At 36.0% G+C, this 22,384-nt stretch overlaps 1 protein-coding gene across 1 annotated transcript in view; it reads left to right on the top strand.

The window, feature by feature from the left end:
• Positions 1-22,384, top strand: part of MAP3K15 (mitogen-activated protein kinase kinase kinase 15) — a 79,286-nt gene that overhangs the window by 25,951 nt on the left and 30,951 nt on the right. The window contains exons 4-9 of the mRNA XM_026849488.1: positions 4,661-4,854; positions 7,319-7,487; positions 8,754-8,860; positions 19,385-19,555; positions 20,646-20,758; positions 21,788-21,947. Of these exons, the coding sequence (XP_026705289.1) occupies positions 4,661-4,854; positions 7,319-7,487; positions 8,754-8,860; positions 19,385-19,555; positions 20,646-20,758; positions 21,788-21,947 (914 nt within the window). The remainder of the gene's footprint in view (positions 1-4,660; positions 4,855-7,318; positions 7,488-8,753; positions 8,861-19,384; positions 19,556-20,645; positions 20,759-21,787; positions 21,948-22,384) is intronic.

The following is a 22,384-nucleotide window of genomic DNA, read 5'->3' as shown; positions in this document are numbered from 1 at the left end:
GTGCAGCAGCTCTTATAGTAAGCAGAGAATAATGTCTGGGCCATGGAGGAGTTATTAGCAAAAATTCTCCTTGATCTAAAGGGAACAGGATTGCAATTTACCATTGCCACAAGGAATTTCTATGTTGATAAAAACCACTTTTTATCGTAACTGGCAGAAAGTCTTTTCAGAGTTTGGGTAGCTGTATAAATTAGGCTGTATCTACAGTTTCAAGGCAATGAACATTTAAGAAAACTAAATAGAAAGATTTTGGCACTTGGACTTATATTCTCCAAATTAGTAGCCCCAGTGGACTGAAATGAGAACCAAGACTCTAAAGTATGATTACATTATATGAATTTAATAATCTGAAGTAGTAGTATTGCAGAGTAGCTTTCTATTTTTTAAATTTTTACAATATATATAAATTTGTATGATATTTCATGATATATTTATTAAAAAGCCTGAGGCAGCAGGAGCATTAAAAGTTTGTAAAAGGGCACATCATAAAAGAGGAGTAGGAATGACAGTCACTTTTCTTGTTGGGGGAAAATAGTACAAAGGCAATGGGTAACCCAGTAAATACTACTTTTAATGTTTCTAATTATCAAATATGAAACTGTTATTATTGATGATAACTAAGGCTTTTAACATTTATTTATGAAAGTTTTTATGGAAATGCTACTATCTCAAGGGATGCATATTTAGTAGTGGTTGGGTTATAGTAAACTAATCAGGTAATGAACCTGATGGGGTCATAAAAGTAACTCTTGAAAGCATCTTAATGATGACCCAAGGAGATTTATAGACAAATCATGTAGACAGAGAAAATCTTACATTCTGGGTGGCAAAGTATTGCATTGTTTTCTTGGCCTTGTAAATAAGGACTTGCTATAAATATCTATATTATTTTCTGTTGTTTCTTTAATAATTTGTCTCTTCATGTGTTGTGTTTGTCTTTTTGATTATTATGCTGTTTTGTGGTGGTGTTTTTCTCTTTGTTGTTTTATTTCAATTTGGAGTAGGTTGCCAACCACAAAGCTTTTCTTCGGGTTCAAGTCCCTCCTGAATACCACAGTGGTAATCTGATAGGCAAAGTATGTATCACTTTAAATCTGCTATGCGTTGAATAGATATGCCATCTTATTTCTGTGTTTCTAGGCTTTTAAAAATGTATGAGGATACTTTAAGAATAGTGCTTGGCAGGGTCTTTCCTTCAAAGTGATTGTAATTTTGGAGTACTTGTTCCTTGCAAGCTAGATCCCCAACATTTAGAATGTTTGGCTTATGATAATCTCTCTTCACAGTCTTTACATAAAAATACTGCCTATATTCAACTTTAGAAGAGGAAGTATTTTTTCACGTTTATCATATCTTAGTCATCTGTCGCGAGATGGATAAGAATGTGATGTCATGGAAAAGTACTGTAAAAACCTTAATTCTGAAGACAGCAGTGCATTAAACTCCCTGAACACTCAAAGGTTTGAGTGAATGCAGTTCATTTTTTACCTTGCAAAGCAGTGAAAAGGAAAACATGTAAGGTACAGTAAGCACTCCTAATACTCTTGATGCTTCAGTAAGTGGCAAAACGAACTGTATGGCTCAAGTAAAATAATTGTGCTATTAGCTGTGCAGGAATAATTCTCTCTCTAAAATTGCAGAGATTTTACTCAACATTGTTTGGAGGAAAAAACCACTTTAATTCTAGTGTAGTGTGTCAAAATGACAGTTGCACTGGAATAACAGTAGCAGTACAATTTAAAAAAAACCTGTTTACGTTAAGGTCAAAAGCTTACTTTTAACAACATTAGCAAAATGTTTAGAGGAGTATTTTAATACAAAAAATGCTCTCTATTTGACCTGTCTTGCCTAGAACCTAAAAATGGCCTACATGGGCCTAACTTTCAGCCCTTCAGCAAAGGCTTAATTCCTCTGTGCTTAATTCCTTTAACCATTTTCCCCTGAAGAACAGGTCCGTCTCTCAACTTATTTGCACTTATGTCCTGTTTTTTTAATGTTCCTAAGCTTGTGGCTCTTTTTGTGTTAGATTTTAAAGTGTTGTGAGTGAATATAAAAGTTTAATTGCTAGCATAGTGGGAAGATTGCTGGAATCTTCATCTTCATTGCTGGAAGATGAGCTATTGAGAGCTATTTTTTGTCTACTTGTTTCTTTGCAATTCTTGTCTCATTTTATGAAATTAAGTTAATGTGTCTTTACTAATGCTGGAATGAACCAACTCAGCATACAGTCTTTATAAGATGAAGTTATAATTCTATTACAATTAAATAAGTAATAATTTATAGAGTGTATATATTTGCAGCTGGAATTGCTATATATGTCTCTCCATACATACCTGTGCCGTTTATTTATTATCTTAAAAAGCAATAGTTGCTCTATGACAGGACAGTAATTTATAAATTTAAATTTAATATTATTGTCAGGTGAATTGAGATTCCTGGTAGATTACAGGAGAGACCAAAAATGTTTGCTGTCTTCAGGTACGCATGCCAGATGCACTGCTACTAGAAGCCTTTGTTTCCAAAACCAGCCTGGCAGCAGCAGAAGCTTCTGTATGGAGTCTGTAATTTCAGTTTTGAATACAATGTCGTCTTTAGAGATGAACAATTAGGCAAGAAGCTACCATTAGTAAGTAACAGTATCCAGTGACATCACTCAATATCACTGCACGAGTGCTTCAAGCCGTAAATAATCGTTCCTTTACAAAAGGGATGACAACAGTGATTAGCTTTTGCTGTCAGAGACCAGAATCTTGAGTAGATGATCAGAAGCAAGGATGATATTTTCAGCTGTCTCTAACCCTTGATATCATAAGGAAAGTAGATGTACGGAACTGTTTTTTTATGTAGTGAAGATAAGAAACTCTTTCAGAAAGGCCACACACTCTGTATGAAGGGCCTTTATAATATGTAAAGAAGCTAGAAAATTGGAGCTGGTTGCTTTTCAGACAAGGTGATGTGTTCAAATATGTGCAGGGTTCCTGACTTCTGCACACAAAAATGTTTGTCATGGATAAAAATGGTTTTAATTGCATAGATTTTCCTATGCGAAAAGAGGCAAGAAACCTAAGTCAAATAGATGAGATGTTGGCTGAATAAGATTAATACTGTGTTTCATGTGTGTCATTTAATTTTTTTCTAAAAATTGCTTTGCTTTTTCAGTAGATAACTACAGCTCTCCTTGCATCACAAGATACATCATACTTTCAAATTAGATTTTTTTTTTTCCCATTGCAGGAAGGGCTAATTCACTGTTACAGGTTTAAGAATAGAGTTTATACACAAACAGCTTTTGTGTTGCACTGAACTCACTGTTTATTTGAATAAACCAGACTAAATTGTTTTAAGATACTGATGCTTTGCGTTGAAAATTTTCTGACTCTTTTAGTAGGAGGTTAAGATAACAATTATATTGTTTTAACAGAGATACTGTACTGTAGGGTTTATGAGGAAGGAATATGGCTTGATCTTTATCTATTAGAAATAATTTAAAATTCTAAATACTTAGATCAGCAACAGGATGTACTGATACAGGTTCTTTTCCATCTGCATTTTTAGTAACTGCCTGTGCTACATTGTTACATCCTGTGAACAGTTTATTTCTCCTGTCTAGTTTATTAATGCATATAAGAATGTGCCATCTTCATATCCATTCTTTCCATCATCTCAGCATTCTGCCATTGTTCAAGGTGACTTTAAATGGCTATGGCTTTACTGCAGGCTTAGATGATATGAAAAAAAATGAAAGGTATGATTCTGCTGTACATGTTTGATGCCTTGATATCACCAAGGTAATGGTCAAAGGGTATTTAGTGGTGGTTGTGTTAGATGTAGCTGACCATGCTTCAGTGCTGCTATCTAGTTACTCTGAAATGCGAAGTTTACTTTTCTTTTAAACAACAGAGAATTGTCATAGCTCAGTGGGATACTGGTGATTCTAGTAGCTGCAGAAAACTTTGCAGTTGTCTGGGTTTTAGGGGCTTGCTCAGCAGTTAAAGATTTTGAACTGGCTTATTTGAGGCTCTGAAGGGCATTTCCTGTTTCCTCTGCCCTTTCAGCACCTTGATCATGTTTACACTTTTTGTGTGGTATATTAAGGATTTTTGGTTTTTACTTCTAGATTTTTCATGTTAAAAGCTTTACATGTATTACAAAACACTTCAGAGTTCTGTTGGTTGGTTTGGTGGCAGCATGAAGCAGATGTTTTATAGGTTCCTCTGGATTAAACTTCTCCACAAAGTCCTTCTAGTGCCTATATTTCTGTCTCTCTTTGTGGGTAACTCTGCATCATATCTTTCCTAGCACAGTGAACCTAGAGGATGCAAGTACATCTCTGACCCCAAAAATTTGGGAGCAGAAGATTTGCTTGTAACAGTCAGACTCTATTACGATCTGTGCATCACATAAAAAAACCCCAGTTTTGTTTTGTCACTTAACAGATCTGTAGCCTTATTCCCCACTCTTAATATTTGTAATTCTTCCACAGAAAATGCCTTGAATTTAATGCTTGCAAATCTTCTGTTAAGCAGTGTGATAAAGCTTCAAAGTGCACCAGCCCTAATCTAGCTGGGTTTTTGACAGTAAAAGATTCTGTGTATATGCAAGCATATTTCCACTTTAATTTGTTTTCTAAACTGTAGCTGATTTTTTTTTTTTCTTCTAGGCTTCCAGTGGCAATTATTATTTTATTCCATACATTGTCACACCTTGTGCTGACTACTTTTGTTGTGAAAGTGATGCCCAACGAAGAGCTTCTGAGTATATGCAACCCAGCTGGGACAATATCCTGGGGCCACTTTGTGTCCCACTGGTGGACAAGTTCGTCAGCCTTCTCAAGGATGTTCATGTTACATCATGGTAATTTTGCAACACATACACCTCCAGAACCCTTGATATTCTCTTTATAATGTTATGAAAAATGATACAGAATTTCTAGTAACATTGATTTTTTTTCTTGTTTTTCACTGCACTCAACTGACTGTAAAAAGAAACTGCTAACTTTACTGCTTTCTGTGTTGATGTCCTGCAGCTGTTGCAGTTAACTAACCATGCTATGCTAGAAAGTGATTTATGGTTACTTCCTGAAAGGTCAGTAAGCAGAGGCGGTCCATGGGTAAGGTAAAGTGCTTAAGTATAAGTAACAGTGTATAAGGTTGTAGTAGGAAGTAAGATCACAGCCTCTTCATAGAGCTCAAAGCCAAAGATTGTCCTTTTCTGTTGCCAAATAGGTGCATATATATGGCAGCAATGGGCAATCAAATGTAACTTCCATGGTATTGTGGTTTTTGGTTGTTTGTTTTTTTTTTTTTTAACATTAGCCTTCTGATATCACCTAATGAACATGATACTGTTCAACCACATCTGCAAGGGACTGTTGCAGTTATGAGGATTGGGGCTGGAGATGGAAACCTCACTTTCTCAACTGCTCACCCAGTACTTTGCAGCTAGTCTGGTTTTGTTTGTATTTCTGGAAAATACTGGGATAAACTGAGCTTCTAGTTTTTCTTTTTCCAGTGTCTGAAGCATGAGGAAGTACTGAAGGCCCTTGGGTTTCTTTCTCTTTCCCCATTGATGTTCCACCTGAGTGAAGGTCTTGCCTAAAAAACTTTTCTTTCCTGGTCTCACTCTTTGAATCCCATAGATCACCCTGCCCACATGCAGCTTTTCTCTTACACCTCCACCCATGGCAGGTCTGCTATTCTCTGGCACCTTGCCTGGGCAGTGACAGCGATATCGCTGGCTTGAAGTGCAGGCTGCCTCCTGCTTCTCCAAAACAGTGAGAGGGGAGGCTACATGTGGGCAACACAGGCCTACTTTTAGGAAAGGGACAAGAAGGGCAGAAGCTCAGTAAAGCTGTTCAGTGTACAGGAAAGCTGTGCTCAGCAGTGCAGACTCATGAAACTAATAGCACAGTTGGTCCTTGTAGTAGTAAACTTTGGTATCACTTGCCATTTCACAATGACACAAAAGTTACCAGCTGTCCAAAGCTACCTGTATACTTTGTCTCTTGACACTTATGATCAGGCTTGTGAGTGATTTTGGTTTGATACTTGTGTTCTGAACTCCTACAGTAAATCCTTCTTTTTTCTCTGCCATTTCCAGTCTGAAGTGCCTGAGAAAAAATTTTGTACAGCTGCAGAATTAAGACACTGTTGTGGTAGATCCCTGTGAAGAGGAAGATGTAGCTAGATGATCCCTCATTTGTGCCCAAAGCTTGAATAAATTTAACTAGGTTAAGTGTTGCATCATCCTTGAAAGTGAGACTCCCAAGTCATTTGGATACTTTTGTAAAACATTACCCAGTATATCCCCCCTTTGGTTTGGTTAGCACAAGAAGGATTAATTATCATTAGCCTGGTAAAAGGCAATGCTGGATAGAAACCTGAGATTGGAAGTCCATGGTGAATTAGGCCTAATCTCCACTGTCAGTAAACTATTACAAGCTTTCCAATATTTCTCATGTGATCTTGCTGCTGTGCATTATAACATATAATATATGTTATATGTTAGATATAATGTGTATTAGACAAACTTAGTTTTCTTTGCTATGTGTAGGGATTATGCTAAGCAAAGTTGAATAATTTGCCATACTCATTTATAAATGAAAAAATGTATGCACTTGAGTACTTCTCAGGTGACATCTGCTAACTTCCAAACTAGACTCCAAGAGGTGCTCCAGATAGTAGCCTGTCCAGGTAGTTTATGACTGTCATACTGATAATGTATATATGATTTTGCATTCTACAAAAGCTCTGGTGTTGCATTGTGCACTGATGTTAGTGTAAACAAGATGTACTTACTGGGGGCTTTTACACAGATCCTTCCTGCATTATGTATTATGTTCCTCAAACAGATTGCAACTAAATCAGCTTTTGGTGGCTTGTTTTTTGTCTTAGTTTGTTTGAAAACCTCTTTCCTCCTTTTGTGATAAAATCATATACCTCCTTGATATACCACACTGGTCTTTCCTCTCTGTGTCTCTTCATTATTCCAATTGCTGCCTCCTTTAGGATACAGATACAAAGTACCACATCTGGCATGGTCAGTAATGAGGCAAAGAAATGCCCCATTTTTCCTGTGTTGATAAAATTATCTCACAATCCTGGTTATAAATGTACTGATACATAGCCCCATAGTCTGAGGTGGGACAAGGCGGCGTATTTATAATGAGATAACGAAAATTGTGGAAACATTTAGTGTGCACCTCAGTCTGAGGAAATAGTAATTTTTACAATTAGAAATTATGCTTTGATTTAGAAATATAACCATGTTTCTTAAGTATCTAACAGTCTTCTCATATGTCTATCTTTTATTTCTTTAGTGCCTATTATAAAGAAACATTACTAAACGATATTAGAAAAGCTAGAGAGAAGTATCAAGGAGATGAACTGGCTAAGGAGTTGGCCAGGATTAAGCTTCGTATGGATAATACTGAAGTCCTGTCATCTGACATTGTCATAAACCTGCTTCTTTCTTACAGAGATATTCAGGTATGTTCCTAAACACTAGGGCAGATTATTTTACCATGGGATTTTGTCTCTTGTTTGTTCTTCTATACTTCATTGTTAGTTAAACGGTGATGCAAAACTGACACTAAATGGTTACTGTGTTTAAGTTTGACTCGATGGGTAACTTAAGGGGCTTCAGACTCTTATTTTGCCTGTGAGCAAGAGACACGGATTAGGTGACTTCCTGAGTCTCCTCCTTTTGTTTTTAGTAATTTTTAACCTCCTTCAGGAAAAAAAAAAAATTAAAATTCCTTACTAAAAGCAAGATGTTTGCTTTTCCCTTTTCCTCTGTCACTCCCAAAGTCAGCTTTATTAAGAAATGAAGAAAATGCACTTGTTGTGACCATTGGCCATATTGGCCAGAGGTGCCCAAGTTGAGAACTGTTACTCAAAGAATTTTAAAATATAATTTCAACTTTTTGTCTTGATTTTATTTAAAAATAAATTCTGCTTTTGCTAAAACACTGCCTGCATACTGTATTTCCAAACTGACAATCTGTGTGTTTGACATCCCTTTTAAAATATACTTCCAACCATTCTATGGATTTTTTCTATCAGGAGGTAAATTGGCTATTTCATAAATATAAATGGGTCATGAGAGCAGCAGGTGAATACATCATCCTGAATTACCCAACTTTCCATTCTAAGATGCTTATTTTCCTACAACGCTTTATCCAACCTCATTTTGATGGCCTCTTGTGATTATCTGCATGCTTTTGAAAGGTCTTTTCCCTTGTAATGTAATCATCTCAAAACATGTTTTGACCAAACAAGTAATGTGAAGCCATTTGTGGTGTCAGTAAGCTGGCCTCTTCAGCAGTGTATAAGCAGATTTCCCCTGAGAAACCAAAATGAATGCACAACTGGCTGACATACTTCAGGATGAACTGTGCTTGAGTTTGCGATGACCTGATGAAGTGTCATTCATCAGAACTCCTTAATAAGGCCTGAAAGAGCCAGACCCATCACCTCTTCCTGGTGCTGGGAGTGTAATCGATCAAACTGACAGAGGGATTCAGTAATTTGGGCAGTGGCACTGAGGTGAGGAAGAGACAGATACTGACATGGATAAACAAAATCACTGTTTAATTCCTTACACAGAGTTTGTGCCTGGTTCACTTGACCCTTCAAGGAACAGTCACCTGAGATACCATCTAGCAGTCATGATACATTTTAGTCTAGTGATGCTTTCCTCTGCTTTCAGTTTCTTTTATTTTCTTTTTTCTTTTTTTTTTAAATTCATACCAGGACTATGATGCTATGGTGAAGCTGGTAGAAACACTGGAAATGCTTCCTACCTGTGATCTGGCGGATCAACACAACATTAAATTTCATTATGCTTTTGCATTAAATCGGTAAGGATGATTGAGGCAGTTTCATTCTATTGCTGTTCTATATGGGGTTATATATAAGTTTATAGTGCAGATAATACCAAATTCTTTTCCCTTTCTGCACTCACTGATATTCACTATAGTTAACTTTCCTTAATCCCATATGTCCTGTGCACCAGGACAGCTTGTAACTTTTTGAAATAATTGTTTTTCAATTTATATCCCCCACAACCTGAGGATCTGTTCCAAAGGCCACCTGAGTAATTGTGAAAGACTCCAGTGGTACCAATGTGTTCTTGGTCAGGCTGAGATTGTTTATTCTGAGTCACTGATCATTCTGAATGTCTTAAAAGTTTAGCATAATAGTTATGGGTGAGTTATTAAAGTAATAGGTAACAGGCTCTGCTTGATCCATGAATACACATTCATACAGCTTCCTTGAAAGGCTGAAAGGTGATCTGGACCCACAGGCACACTGCTAGATTAGGAAGAACAGAAATATTATTGAACTCTTCTAGTTGGCTCCAGATTTCTGTAGTGCCTATGTATATTAGTTACTTCATTAGTAAAGAATTTATATTAAGATTGTATAATAGAAAACAGCTCTTATATAAATAAAATGTAATAATAAAAACAACTGGTTAAATGAAATCCATATGCTATTAAAAATTGTGACCTACAATCTAGCTAAAAATTAGGACCGAGCAGTGTCAGGATGGCATATGTATAAGGGTTTAAGAACTTAATAATAGATCTACAAAAGCAGTTCCTGTGGCATTTTATGGAAAATGATAATTTGATATTTTCATCAGACTTATGAGAGTAACTGCAAAATCATTGCTCAGAAAAATATTGGATAACACTGTGTCAGTTCTGTCAGTTTTTCTCACAGCATTTTATAGATTGTGTTATCTAAAAAAAATTTTCTCGAGCAACCATATGCAAGGTCATGTACATAAGAACAAAAAATGCAGTATATGCCAAGACGAAAGTTCATAGAAAACAGTGATTTTTTTGAAAAGGAACTGACGGTTTATTAATCATCTGAGTGATGGAATGGCAAAAATGCTTGAAGCAATCTTTGAAAGAATGTAGTAGTGAGTAATACAGAGTATATGGAGTACACAATATAGGTGCAGTTGATACTGTGCATAATTCTAATGTCCATGCTTTTATGACAGCTAGCTATAGGTGTTTCTTGAAAGCTGGAATTAAGCCTATTTAAAATGCCTTTTTTATTAAAAAATAAAAGAAAAAGATTAAGTTCTGAGAAATGAATTGATTACAATGAGAATTACCTCTGTGAGAAGAAAAGTATCAGTGCCAGACAGTGGCCAAATCTCTCAAACAGATGACTAGACCTGTGTTTGGAACCTTAACCCAAATTTAGATGATGATGAAGCCTTTTTAATATAAGGATAAATTATTAATATTTAGCTCTTGATACCAAGCATATGAATGAACACGAAATCCAAGTTATGTAGGGAAGTGAACACTGGGTATCTTGATTCTCCACTCCTGATATCATGGACAATTAAATCTTAGGTGATTAACCATCTACTGAGTTTACTTGTTTTGCTGAAGTGTAACTTTCAGAAAATTTTGATCTGAATACATTAAGACAGAGAATCCATTTATATAATTTGCAGATTGCTCTGGTGTTTATCATATCTAATGAAATAAAATTTTCTTATTAGGCTGTTTAACAATAAAGGGAAAAAATGCACTTTTGGTATAAAATTTTTAATACAAGCAGTATTTTAAAGTAGAAGCCAGTGTTTTGACATTTCTTCAATTAAATTATAAACCATGTTCTTGACTGTATAATAATTTTTATTGACTATTTTTATTGAATGGTTTTCCACCTTTTTTTCCCCCAACCCCTAAAAATTGCAGGCTTGATCTTATAAAGCTTCTGAAATTCAAGTCTCCTTAGTATATTATACTGATGTCTTGGGAAGTGGTTTCAACAAAAAGGATTTGGCCCTATTTTTCAGCAGTTTGTCCCAACTTTTTATTTTAGGAATTTGACTCAAGATATTTGAATTTTCCAGTAAGAAAATCTAGGGCCATGCCTTGTCCTTAGTAAAATATCCTGATATGATGATTATTTTACAATATTTTGATTTAGATGTGCATAATAAAATTGGCAAGCTTCTTTGCTCTCTTTATCTTCAAATTCTTTGTATTTTGAATAGCATGTGAATGTCATGCCATTAAGTCTTTTGTTTTGGCAATGCCAGTAGCACCCTGCTAAGACAAGACAAAATGAATTGCTCATGAACTTGCTTTCCCTATCGACAGGTTTCATTAAACTGATCCCTTGCCTGAACCAGCATGAGTCCCCTTGTGTTCTGGGAACAGTTTAAACACTTCCGTGGAAAAGTTTTTTTCTGAAATAAGTGACCAGTTTTCCATCAGTATGAATGCAGAATTTAGCTTCTACAGATGTTTTTGCCTCCTTGAAACAAAGTGGTGGGCCAAAGTCAAAAGTTAAGCCTTGAACATTTTCAGAACAAATCCACTCACGTTTCCTTTAAACAAAACAAACCAACCAAAACCCACACAAGCCCCCCCCTCCTTGATCACACAGTATAATTTTATATTGTCAAGTACACATATGGGGCCTAAATTTATGTTGTAATGATGACCTGAATTTATGGGATTTTTCTGAGGTTTTGAGGTTTCTGCAGTTTTAAAGAGTGTTCCTGTGTGTTATGCCACGGCTGGCATGTCACTATGCTGATTACTTTTGTCTACTGTGCTTTCCTGTGTGAGTCACAGCTATAGTTCAAGGGATTGACTTAAGTTAATACTGCTTCCCTTAGGACCTGGCTCTTGCAAGATGAGCTCTTTCATGTACTGCTCTTATAACTGAGGTCTGCTGAGTGCTTTTGTTCATTAATTTCTAGATTCACACAGAGGAGCTGGTCAATGATCCATTTTTTGTGGAAGCTTTCACCCTGGGATTTGATGTCTTACAGAATCTGAATGTGTGAACACATCCAACTAATACACCTCTAATGGTTAACTTTCATGAATATCTAGTGCTATGCCTGTCTTTATTAATGAAAAGAAGGTAGCGATATTACCTGCATGTATGGCATGGTGTTAAAACTGGTTCTTTAGTATTACAGCTTTTTTCTTCCCCCCTTTTTTTTAAATTAAAAGCCCCCAAGACTCTTCTCAAGGGATAGGAACATATAAAGTGATTTAATATGCTTTATTAATATATCACATATGTATGTATTTGTGCCTTTTGTGTTTGGAATCACAATATTTCAATGTTTTAAAGTATTGCATGGATTAATTATAAGCAACAGTTACATTTTTGATCCATTTGGGGAAAAAACCCAAACCAAACAAACAGTGAAAGAAGATCTTAGTGTTGTGGGTTTTATTAAACCTACTATTGTTTTCTGGCAAGTCTTTTGTAGAAAACAATAACTGATACCACATTAAAAAAATAATTTATATAATATCTTCTCTTGTTTTAGAGTAAAATGAACCATTTCCTATTCTATGTTTTATATTGCTTCAAATTATCTAAAAGCATTGAGCAAATCATAGGAGCAGTACAAATCATGGTCAAAACCAGTGGGACAGAAAAGTTTAGCAATCAATTTCTGTGAATTTTTATTGCTTGTAATCAGGTTAAGAGAGTAATAAAAAAAGATGCGTTTGTTCTTTATCATTTTATTTCCTGTTGCTGTAGTGTGTGTATATATATATATAGTAGATAAATTACAGATATTTTTAGTTAATTCAAATGCTAAGTGTGCTTGTCAGCTGGCTGTTTGCTTAGGACTTACTTCACTAATTTAGGGCTGCATGGCAAAGTTTTTGATGATTCACAGTACACTTATGTTTGAGTATTTTGCAGTTGGCCTTATTTACCAGGACTGGAGTTACCAAGTTCTAGAAGCTTGCAGAGGCCAAAGGGTATGCCAAATTCTGTTCAGAACAGAGTGGACTTTAAAATCAAACCCAGCCCTAGCATGAGGCCAGAGCTGTGAAAACTTCAGTCTCTTTCCAAGTTCTATCTTCACTTACATTAAAATGAGTTAAGTTAAAATGAAGATGAGGGCAGCTGCAATCACTATTATTTAACTCAGCATGCTGAGTTTTAACAAGCAACATATGCCAATGCAACAATAAAAAAAGGGAATTAGTAAGTGAAGGATGTAACAGGGTGCAAGTACAAAATCACTAGTAATTGTGAATAATAGTAGCCATAGGAAATTATTCCCACTGAAAAGCACTGGATTATTTAAAATGTTCTGTTCTGCAGTTTACTCAGATTTAGTAAAAAACACATCAGGGGGTTCCTCATTTTATGCGAATGGCTTTCATGACACACCTGAAGTGTAAATGAGGGGGGAAAAAAGCTGTTTTTTTCATTGTCATATCTAACTGGAGACTTTCAAATTTAGTTTCAGTCTCAAAGACCGATTTAGGGTCTTGTTTCCCTCGCTCACGATTTCAAATATTGAAGGTTCTACAATCAAATTGCAGCCTCAATGCATGTGTCCTAACTCAAGAATTAGATTCTTGATTTAAGTGAGAGTGCAAATGTAATAACTTTAATTCAAGTTAGTTGTTGTCTTCCTCAATAATTAAGAAATTTTAAAAAGATCTTTCTCGTTATAGGTTTCTGTACAGTTAGTAGCGGTTCAGATCATCTGTTATGGAGTTGTTAAGGCATACTTAACTAACAGCGTCCTATTTTTATAAAAAAATTAAAATGCATATTTTATTATTAATTGCATATTACTGTAAACAAAGGTATTGTACGTGATAATAAATGAACAAATGTATATGAAGACCAGTTATTTTATGAAAGTCTGTGTTTACACTGACCAACCAAATTGTGTCACTGACATTTCCTCTGCAATGTGACAGTGAGACCAGGGTTTTTTTTAATTGTAATATGTGAAATAAATTATTGATAGCTGCTTCAGGGCTGAAATCAGAAGATAAACAAGAATCATATAGAAATAGAGTCGAAAAAGCTTATTACTCTTTTTGAATGTACTATTCTATGGGAAATGTTTTCAGAATTGTTTGTTATGGTTTGATTTATTCCCCTGTGCATTGCTCTTCAAGAAATGGTTGCTTATAGAGACCTTAAAATAATAAAAGATCAAGTCAATAAATCAACATGAAATATAAAGGAAGCCAAAGGTGGATTCCCTTGAGCAAATTGCTTTTCACTGACATATGGTTTTCTGTAGTGTGTAGTCTTATCCAGCTAGACAGATGGAAGCAAGCCATATAGGGGAAGATGTGAACAAAAAGGTGAAAGAAAAAAAAAAAAAAAAGATTATATCAGCTGTTACTTTCAGAGAGAGCTAATTCTTGTCCCAGTGAAATCCATGCTGTTCCTGTTAACATCACTGGACAAAGACCTGGTTCACTGAGTGTAGTTCTGGCTCCTTAACCATGCTAATGCTTTAAAGCTGGTAAAACCATTCTGTGAAGCAGGAAGAATTTTTATTTTAGAGATATTTAAAACTAGAACTCCTTATAGTGACTGCAGTGGAGAGAAGGATTCAGAGAAGGCAATGGATTTGAGGGGGAAGCAAGAAGATGTAAAATCAAAAAGGAAAAAAAATATTTATTTTTGCTCTAAGGCAGTGTTCTTCCAGGTGAGAAGTTGTGATACGAATATGATTTCTGGATGATGTTTGAGAGGTAGGGGAGAGAAACAGCATGAAGATGGCCTTACTGGCTCCTTCTAGTCTAGATTCCTGTCTCTGACAGTGATCAGCAGCACATACATCGGGAAGCGTATGAAAACAGGAAAATGCATAATGATAGATCTCCCTAAATATTCCCACTGCTTCCACCAACTTGTGGCTCAGGGACTTCCTCAGACAGCAGTGATAATTTTTGTGTATGTCAAGTAAATTTGGGAAGGGAAAAGGAAGATAGATTTGTAAAGAGATTCTGCTTTCTGCAAATGATGATTAATTGCTGTTTTTGTAACCTCTCTCCATTAGTACAAACTCAGAGAAAACTTGAACAAACTGAAGCAAACTTCAACAAATTAGTCTTGTACTTTGAATGGGGAGAGGCTTAGAGGACTGTGGGGGTGGTGGATGAGGATAGGACTGGTTTGTGAGGGGAGTGTTTCTGGTGCCATTAGCCGTTTATGGATTTTCAATCTGAGAATATCTTGGATCCATTAAATATCAGTAGCTACGGAGGAAGCCATGAGTATGACACAAGGAAAGAGCATGAGCATATGCTTTAGGACCTACTGCTTGGTGGTGTAGTTGTTCCCTGTGGAAATAAGCAAACATGTCTCAGCAGCATAGAGTACCTCTGGGCTTCTAAATCCAAGCCACAATTCCAGTGACTGGAGTTGCCAAGTTATGGAACAGCATCTTCTTCCTGAGAGGGAGAGGAGAGTGTGAAGAAGTGGGGATGGGGCGGAGTGAGAAGAAAAAAAATCCTGTCATAACTTAGTGGTAGGAAGTTTTTAAATATATTGTGCTTTTTGAAAGAAGCGGTATTGCTCTATTTTACAACTTGTCCCTTGGCTTCAGAGAAAGTGTTTGCATTGAATATCTTTCATGAATAAGAATGTCTGACTCCAAGCCTGGGTTAAGACAAAATATGGCAGTGGGATGGGGTGGAGAGCAGCGAACTAGAACATGTGAAACAGAACTGAAGTTGCACTGTAGCTTGACCACACCTCAGTTCTGCTTGTTCAGTATATGTATGTATATGCCCATGCTTAAAAATTTATTTTTATTATGTGCCAAGCTGTTTTCATCAGGCTAGTAGCCCTGCAGAATGATTCAGAGAGGTAAAAGAGGAGTGGATAGTTGGACAGGATGGGGAGACAGATAAAAGAAGCTTGTGTAGACTGAGAAGTGAGAAGATTGGTTCTGTGATTAAAGAAACATGGTAGAGTAAGTGGACAGGTAAATCATGTGGCAGTACTGCAATGAGCAAATTAGCACATTGGCAGAAGAATCAATGAGCAGTTTCTGGAGGATGCAAACTATCAGGCAAAACTAAACCGGCAACAGAACACTGAGACTAATGGAAGTGATTAGAGGCTATAAAGGTGTCCTGCAGGACAACTTTTTTTTTTTTTTTTTTTTTTTTGAAAAGCTTTAGTTAACTGAAGCTTTTTCATGAAACCATTCTATACCATTGATAGTTCTCTCTGATGTTTTTTTTTCCTAATCCTAATGGTTTAGTTTCTTTTTCAAATAGAGTCCAAAACTGTATATAGTACTGAAGATTAGTGTGCTGGGGATTTTTAAAAAGGCATCATGTTGCTTTTAATTTTTACTCTCCCTTCATTTCCTTTTCATTCCTAGTATTTTGCTGGGGGAGGGGTTGGGGGATGTGTTTTAGCAGTGTTTTATTGAGCACTTGCATAATTGCCCTAGTATTTAGAAATAGCTCAAAGATCTCCTTCTCTGTCAGTAGCTTTTGCAATTAATGTGTTCACATAGTTTAGACTGTTTTTCTCTGGTTTCTGTGGAAGTTTTCGCAAGGCAGGATTTGTAGGGATAGAATTAAAATGTCCTAACAAAGAAACTAGTGGGGAAAAAAATAGCATTATTAACAGGTGTCCCAAGGCATGTGCTTTGTTTTAATATAGTTTCTAAATAAATTATAGTAGTAGTAGTCTTTTTTTTCTAGCTCATTTACCATTAAAATATATTTTGTGAAGGTAAAACTGTATTTTGAAAGAATTTTCAGATTGTGATTAGTGCTTTTAGAAACTACTCCCCCAAACCCAGGCAAACCATAAAGAATAACTCATATTTTCACTGCAAGTGTATATAGACTTGTTTAAGGTAGGATGCATCTTATCAGACACGGAGAGGCTAATGGATTGTATGTTGAAGAGCTCCAATGAAAAATGCCTATTTCAAAATTGTATTTCATTCCTAGAGAGACTAAGTTGTGTGATACCATGAGGAACGTATGTATTTGAGTGCAAGCTGGCCTGTAATTAAGGAGCAGTAAAATGAATTGGTAGGGTCCTTTCTGTAGCAGCTTATTGGGATTCTGCTTTTGCCTTGAGGGTTTAAGGCAGTCTCTTTTACTGTGTTGATAACAACACAGACCTGTTTCAAGACGCCCTGAAAGAAATGATAAGATGTCAGACATGCAGATCTGACAGTGGGTATGAAAGAAGAGGTGAAAAATCTGTCTTGGTCTAGCATAACAGGTTCTGCTTATTATCCAACAGTAGTATATTTTCATATTGCCTTAGAGAAGTTGTTTGTAGCCTAAATTATGAGATTTTTCTATTGTTGGTTTTTGTTTGTTTGTTTGTTTGTTTGTTTGTTCCTTGGTTAGCTCTCTCTTTTGGGGATAGCTTTATAAATTTATAGATTATTGTAATTATATATAATTTATAGATTATTATAATTTATAGATTATTGTAATTGGTATGTTGGGTTTGTATTGCTCAATGGGCATCAAATTATGTTGTGAAAAACAGAGTTTAATATAAAGGTATCTGAACTGATTTTTGTTTAATAATATCCTGTTAGATTAGTGTATACTTGTCATGTGCTAACTTTTGTTTATTTAATATATTTTTAACAATGATTTTTTTTTTTTCCTTATCTTACCTTTAGGAGCCTTTAATTTTATTTTGAACCCTCTAGTACATTTTTATTTAGGTCTTGGTCCTTTGAAAAACTCCTAGTTTTGTATTTGGTGTGTACAGGTTCATCCTTTGATGTCCAGAAGTTTCAATCTGCACAGTGTCCTCTTTTAAGCAGGGTCTTCTTTTATGCTTTGTATTTCTTCTTTAAAGTTATGCTTTTTCAATCAGTAGATAACACCTCTTAATATCATTAATATTTAACTGTTTTCATATGAGGCAGTGTTGAGTCAAAATTTGTCTTGTCTGGGAAGCAGTGATTTTTTAGTTTTCTTTTTTTCATGTGTAAGTACTGTATATTAGGTACTACTTGTGCATTTCTTGCATCTTCTGCAAAGGCTTGAACCTGCCGACTTCTGTCACCACATTATACATGACCTAGGACCTGTTGGATTTATCTTTTAGAGCCTAATTTTGTTCTAAGGTCTGTTTACTCAACTTTCTCTGTGTTCTTATTAACAACAGTGAAACTTGGGTACTATTACTGAGAGAATCTGGTTAGTTCAGAACAAGTTTGGTTTAGAGTGTGCTGCTCTGTGCAGTGGATTTACCCCTGCACTTCTAAACTTGTTTATGTCTTGTAAAACTGAAAAAAGACACTAACTTTCGCCTTGTGTGCTCATTAGAGAAGACCAATATTAATATCAGAACAACAGTCGATCTGAAGAAAAAATGCTTTAAAAAATGTTCAGATACTTGCTGTGAAAGTTTACACTCTGCTAGTGACATCAAAGGCAGGATAAAGCCTGCACAACTTGCTGCAAATCTGTTTAATCTCATTAGTTGTTCTCCATCACCTAACATGCACAGAAGTTTTGCTACAGATGTGGTGTTGGTCTTATTGCATCAGATGGTTACTTAAGGAACTGAGCCACTTTACAGTAAATATTAATCTTTTCAGGGCATGCAAATAATACATTTGATGGAAACCATTACCTGCTACTGGTATTGCTGACAAAGTAATCACAGTGCTTAAGCCTATTCCTGGAGACCTAGGGTAGGGATCAGAAAATTGTAAACAGTTTTGAAAAGGAGTTGGTAAATATTTTAAATCTGTCTGGTGATTAAAAAATGTCTTGAAGAGGCTATTAAACTCTTAAGCTGTGTTTGCATTACTCTTGCAAATAGACATTTTTGTTTGTTTGCTCTAAGTGACTTTTTGCAATAGTGAATTCTAAACTTACAAAAGCAGCAAAGGGAGGCAAAAATTCTGATGTGTTTAATAATAATAAGGAATGAAAATGTTATTTAATCACTGATTTCTTATTGATAGCATTGTTAAATATTTGTCAAAACAAGCTGTATGATAGCTGTTAGTTTTCCAAATTTTTCTCTGATCTGAAGAATTTTAATTAAGAAAGAAATGCAGTTCAGTTTTGCCCTTTTATTCTTGTTGTAATTCAAAGGCCCCATATTGAGCTTCACCATTCTTTTGTCTAAAATAGGATTTACCTGGCTTCTCTTGTACTTAGTATTGCCTGGTATTGGTCAGATGTGAATGAGCTGTCAGCTTGAATGCTGGAAATGGCCAGCTTTTCTAAGTATTGTCAGGAATGAACACTAAACTTGCTTCTCATTGCAGGATATGCAGAGTCTGTCTGCTTATACAGGGAGAAATCAAGTTAGATGGCACATTTATTTCATGGAGGAGTTCTGGGCTTTAATCAGTTCTTTTGTGTGCTAGAAGTAGAGCCCCCGATAGGAGAATACATTTGTTTTTTATCAGTCAACCTACCATCATACATCAATCTAAATAAAGTCAAGTCTTTATATAGTCTATATAAAGTTAAATCTGTAATGATGGATGGCTTGGGGGACAGATGGGGGAGAATATTATTCCACCATCTTGCAACTACTGTTTTGGATCTGAACTCATTTATTTTATTCTCTGTGTTTATTTTCAGAAGAAATAATGCAGGTGACAGAGAGAAGGCACTACAAGTTATGCTTCAAGTCCTGCAGACTTGTGATCACCCTGCTCCAGATATGTTTTGCTTATGTGGAAGGATCTACAAGGATATGTTTCTTGATTCTGACTGTAAAGATACCAATAGCCGTGATCATGCCATTGAATGGTAATAGAAAAAAATCCAAAATATCTATTTATAAAAGTTTTCAGACTTTTACTTCTGGTTACAAAAAGCAGAGCTGTAAGAATTAGAAGATAATCATTCTGCTTACCTCTTGTTTTCACAGTCTGTTTGAGTAATTGGTGTACTGAGCGCCAGATCTTCAGTTATGTGTTTCCTTGCTTCTCTCTTTAGACGATCATGAATATAGAATGATACACTTATTTTATTGGGGAGGGGAACACCAATGATTCACTCCTGTCTTTGTAGAGAAAATATACAATTAATCTGCTTCAAGGCCAAAATGAAGTACAAGTGAGATCATGGGACTTGCGTTGGTCATCTGTGCAAGGATGTATTCCACACTGGATCCCCAGGAAATGTAATGGTCTACTATGTATAGGGAAAAATATCGATACACTGCATTATGAATTTTCTTAAGACAGTGAGGCATGCATGTGCACACAGGCTCTCACTGACCTACTCTTCACATAGGTGTGTTTGTATAATCATACAAACTACTGCTGAGTACAATAATGTTAACAATGTAGGCTTGTACTGTAACTGTTAAATACTCCCCCCCCCCTTTTTTTTTTTCTCCCCCCAAATCACCTCAACATGGTTAGTGCAACATGGATGGGTAGTAGTGAACTTAGAAGATCAGATGGATCTCTTCATACTGCACCAGCTAGTGGTGGGCATTCAGCCTTTGTCAGCTGTGTCTCAGTTACCTTTAATGACTGTGAAGCTTTAAAACAAAGGTCTTGGAGCTTTTTCTTAAAACGTGCACCAAAGACTAATATTTCCATTGGTTTTCTCATATGAATAATATAATAAAATTAGGTTCTATTGTATTTAAGAGTGTTGCAGTCACCAGTTTGTTTTGTTTTAATAAAACTACACAAGGTGGCAGGACATAAAACTAAGCAGAAGTTTTTCTGTCTCACCAAAAGCTACTTTCTTTCAAGCGTTCCTTGCAAGGAGTGCCATTGGTACCAGCTAGCAGTACAGTCCTTACAGTGAATTAATAGCTTGAAATACCTACCAAAACTTTGCAGTATTTCAATTCTTCTATACACTTGACTCTTCTCTGCAGGTATCGCAAAGGATTTGAACTCCAGTCAACTTTGTATTCTGGAATTAACCTTGCAGTATTGCTACTTGTTGCAGGACAACAGTTTGAAAGCTCAATGGAACTGAGAAAAATAGGTAAATAGTCACACAAAGTGGCACAGACAAGTTTTTTGAGTCTCTCCCTATGAAGAAAACAAAATGCTTATAGCAATGAGTTGCATAGACAGAAAGGTGGTTCAGGTTTTTTTGAGGCGGGTCCTGGATGGCATTCTGAAACACAATAGTCATGGAGGACCATTATTCTCCTTGTTGCTTTAGAGCAGCTTTCCAGTAACTTGTCCGATTTTAAAGGGTCCCAGAGATGGGAGAGGAACAAGGAAGGACCAACTTCAGCACCATCTGTAAACTGCCTTTACTGCACTACAGAGATTATCCATTGCATAGCCAACAGGGAACAAAGACAGGAAGGGGTGGACTGTAGCCGAGCTCTCCTCGGGGTGCCAGAGGAGGATGCACAGGGCTTCTGTTGTCCCTGAACTGAGAGATCCACAGCAAGTATTGCCTGGAAGGATCTACCACGACAGTAACTAGTTGTTCACCTAGATTCACATCTTCCATGTAGATCCTAACTGAAACGTACCACTATACGTCTGTAAAGAAATCATATAATAGAAGCAGAAACACAATTCTTCCTAGAAAGATAATAGTTGAAAATTATATTTGGAATTTAATCCTTTCTGAAACACATGCTTGAATCTTAAAGGGAAAGAATGCAAAGGTGGCTTTAAATCATCCCCCTGGCCTTACCCTTGGGTGAACTTGCATAAGCCTCTAGCTGTTGATCTTGTGCAATAGATGCAGATCTTGAGGACACAGAAATTACACTGAGAATCAGGAGGCAGATAGCCCAGACAGATAGGACAAGAGGTTTTTCATCACTGTGTGTGGTAGGAGTTCTGGCTGGCTGAACTGTATTTGGGATGTTATTCGCACACCCAGCCTTTGTGTTGGGAAGCATCTTTTTTCTGGGGAAAACTCGCTTCCTTTATTTTTATTGCTAATGCTTAATGAAGTCTTATTTGTTTTTACTGATAGACTTATTAAAAAAACACTTATTAGTGTTTTGTTAATAGAAAAATAAGTTTTTTAATTGAAATTTTACAGGTGTACGATTAAACAGTTTATTGGGAAGAAAAGGAAGCCTAGAAAAAATGAACAATTACTGGGATGTGGGACAGTTCTTCAGTGTGAGCATGCTGGCCAATGATGTTGGTAAAGCAGTACAAGCAGCAGAGAAACTTTTTAAGCTGAAACCTCCAATGTGGTATGTGGTAGAAGGCTGTACCTCAAGTGCCCAAGTATGGGGAATACACAAATTTAAAAAATCTTGTAGTCACTTGGATAACAACTAGATTTTTCCATCTTAGATTGCTTGTAACTTTGATTTTATACTGTGCTTTTATTTTGGGAAGGAAGGTAAGAAATTAAGTTACCCATCACTTGGGTTTATATCCTATTGAAGCACATCTTTTACAAGAAAGAATTTGGAAATTATTGATGATTCCTTGTGAAACGATTGTGAAAAGACTCATTATTTTCAGAGTTTAGCTAGCTGCTGCTTCCCTCATCGACCGTCTTCTAGCTCATAATATCCTGTCTAATCACCATGTAACTACTCACATAACTATACCCTTTTGCACAAAGATCTTGTTCATGAACATCCATGTGAGCTTATGACTTAAGATTTTGACTAAACTTGCT

The sequence above is a fragment of the Athene cunicularia genome, assembly GCF_003259725.1.
Source record: "Athene cunicularia isolate RWA chromosome 1 unlocalized genomic scaffold, athCun1 chr1_part1, whole genome shotgun sequence".
NCBI classification, from domain to species: Eukaryota; Metazoa; Chordata; class Aves; order Strigiformes; family Strigidae; genus Athene; species Athene cunicularia.
Note: the sequence above shows the minus strand (reverse complement) of the source record. Positions and strands in the feature narration are given on the sequence as shown.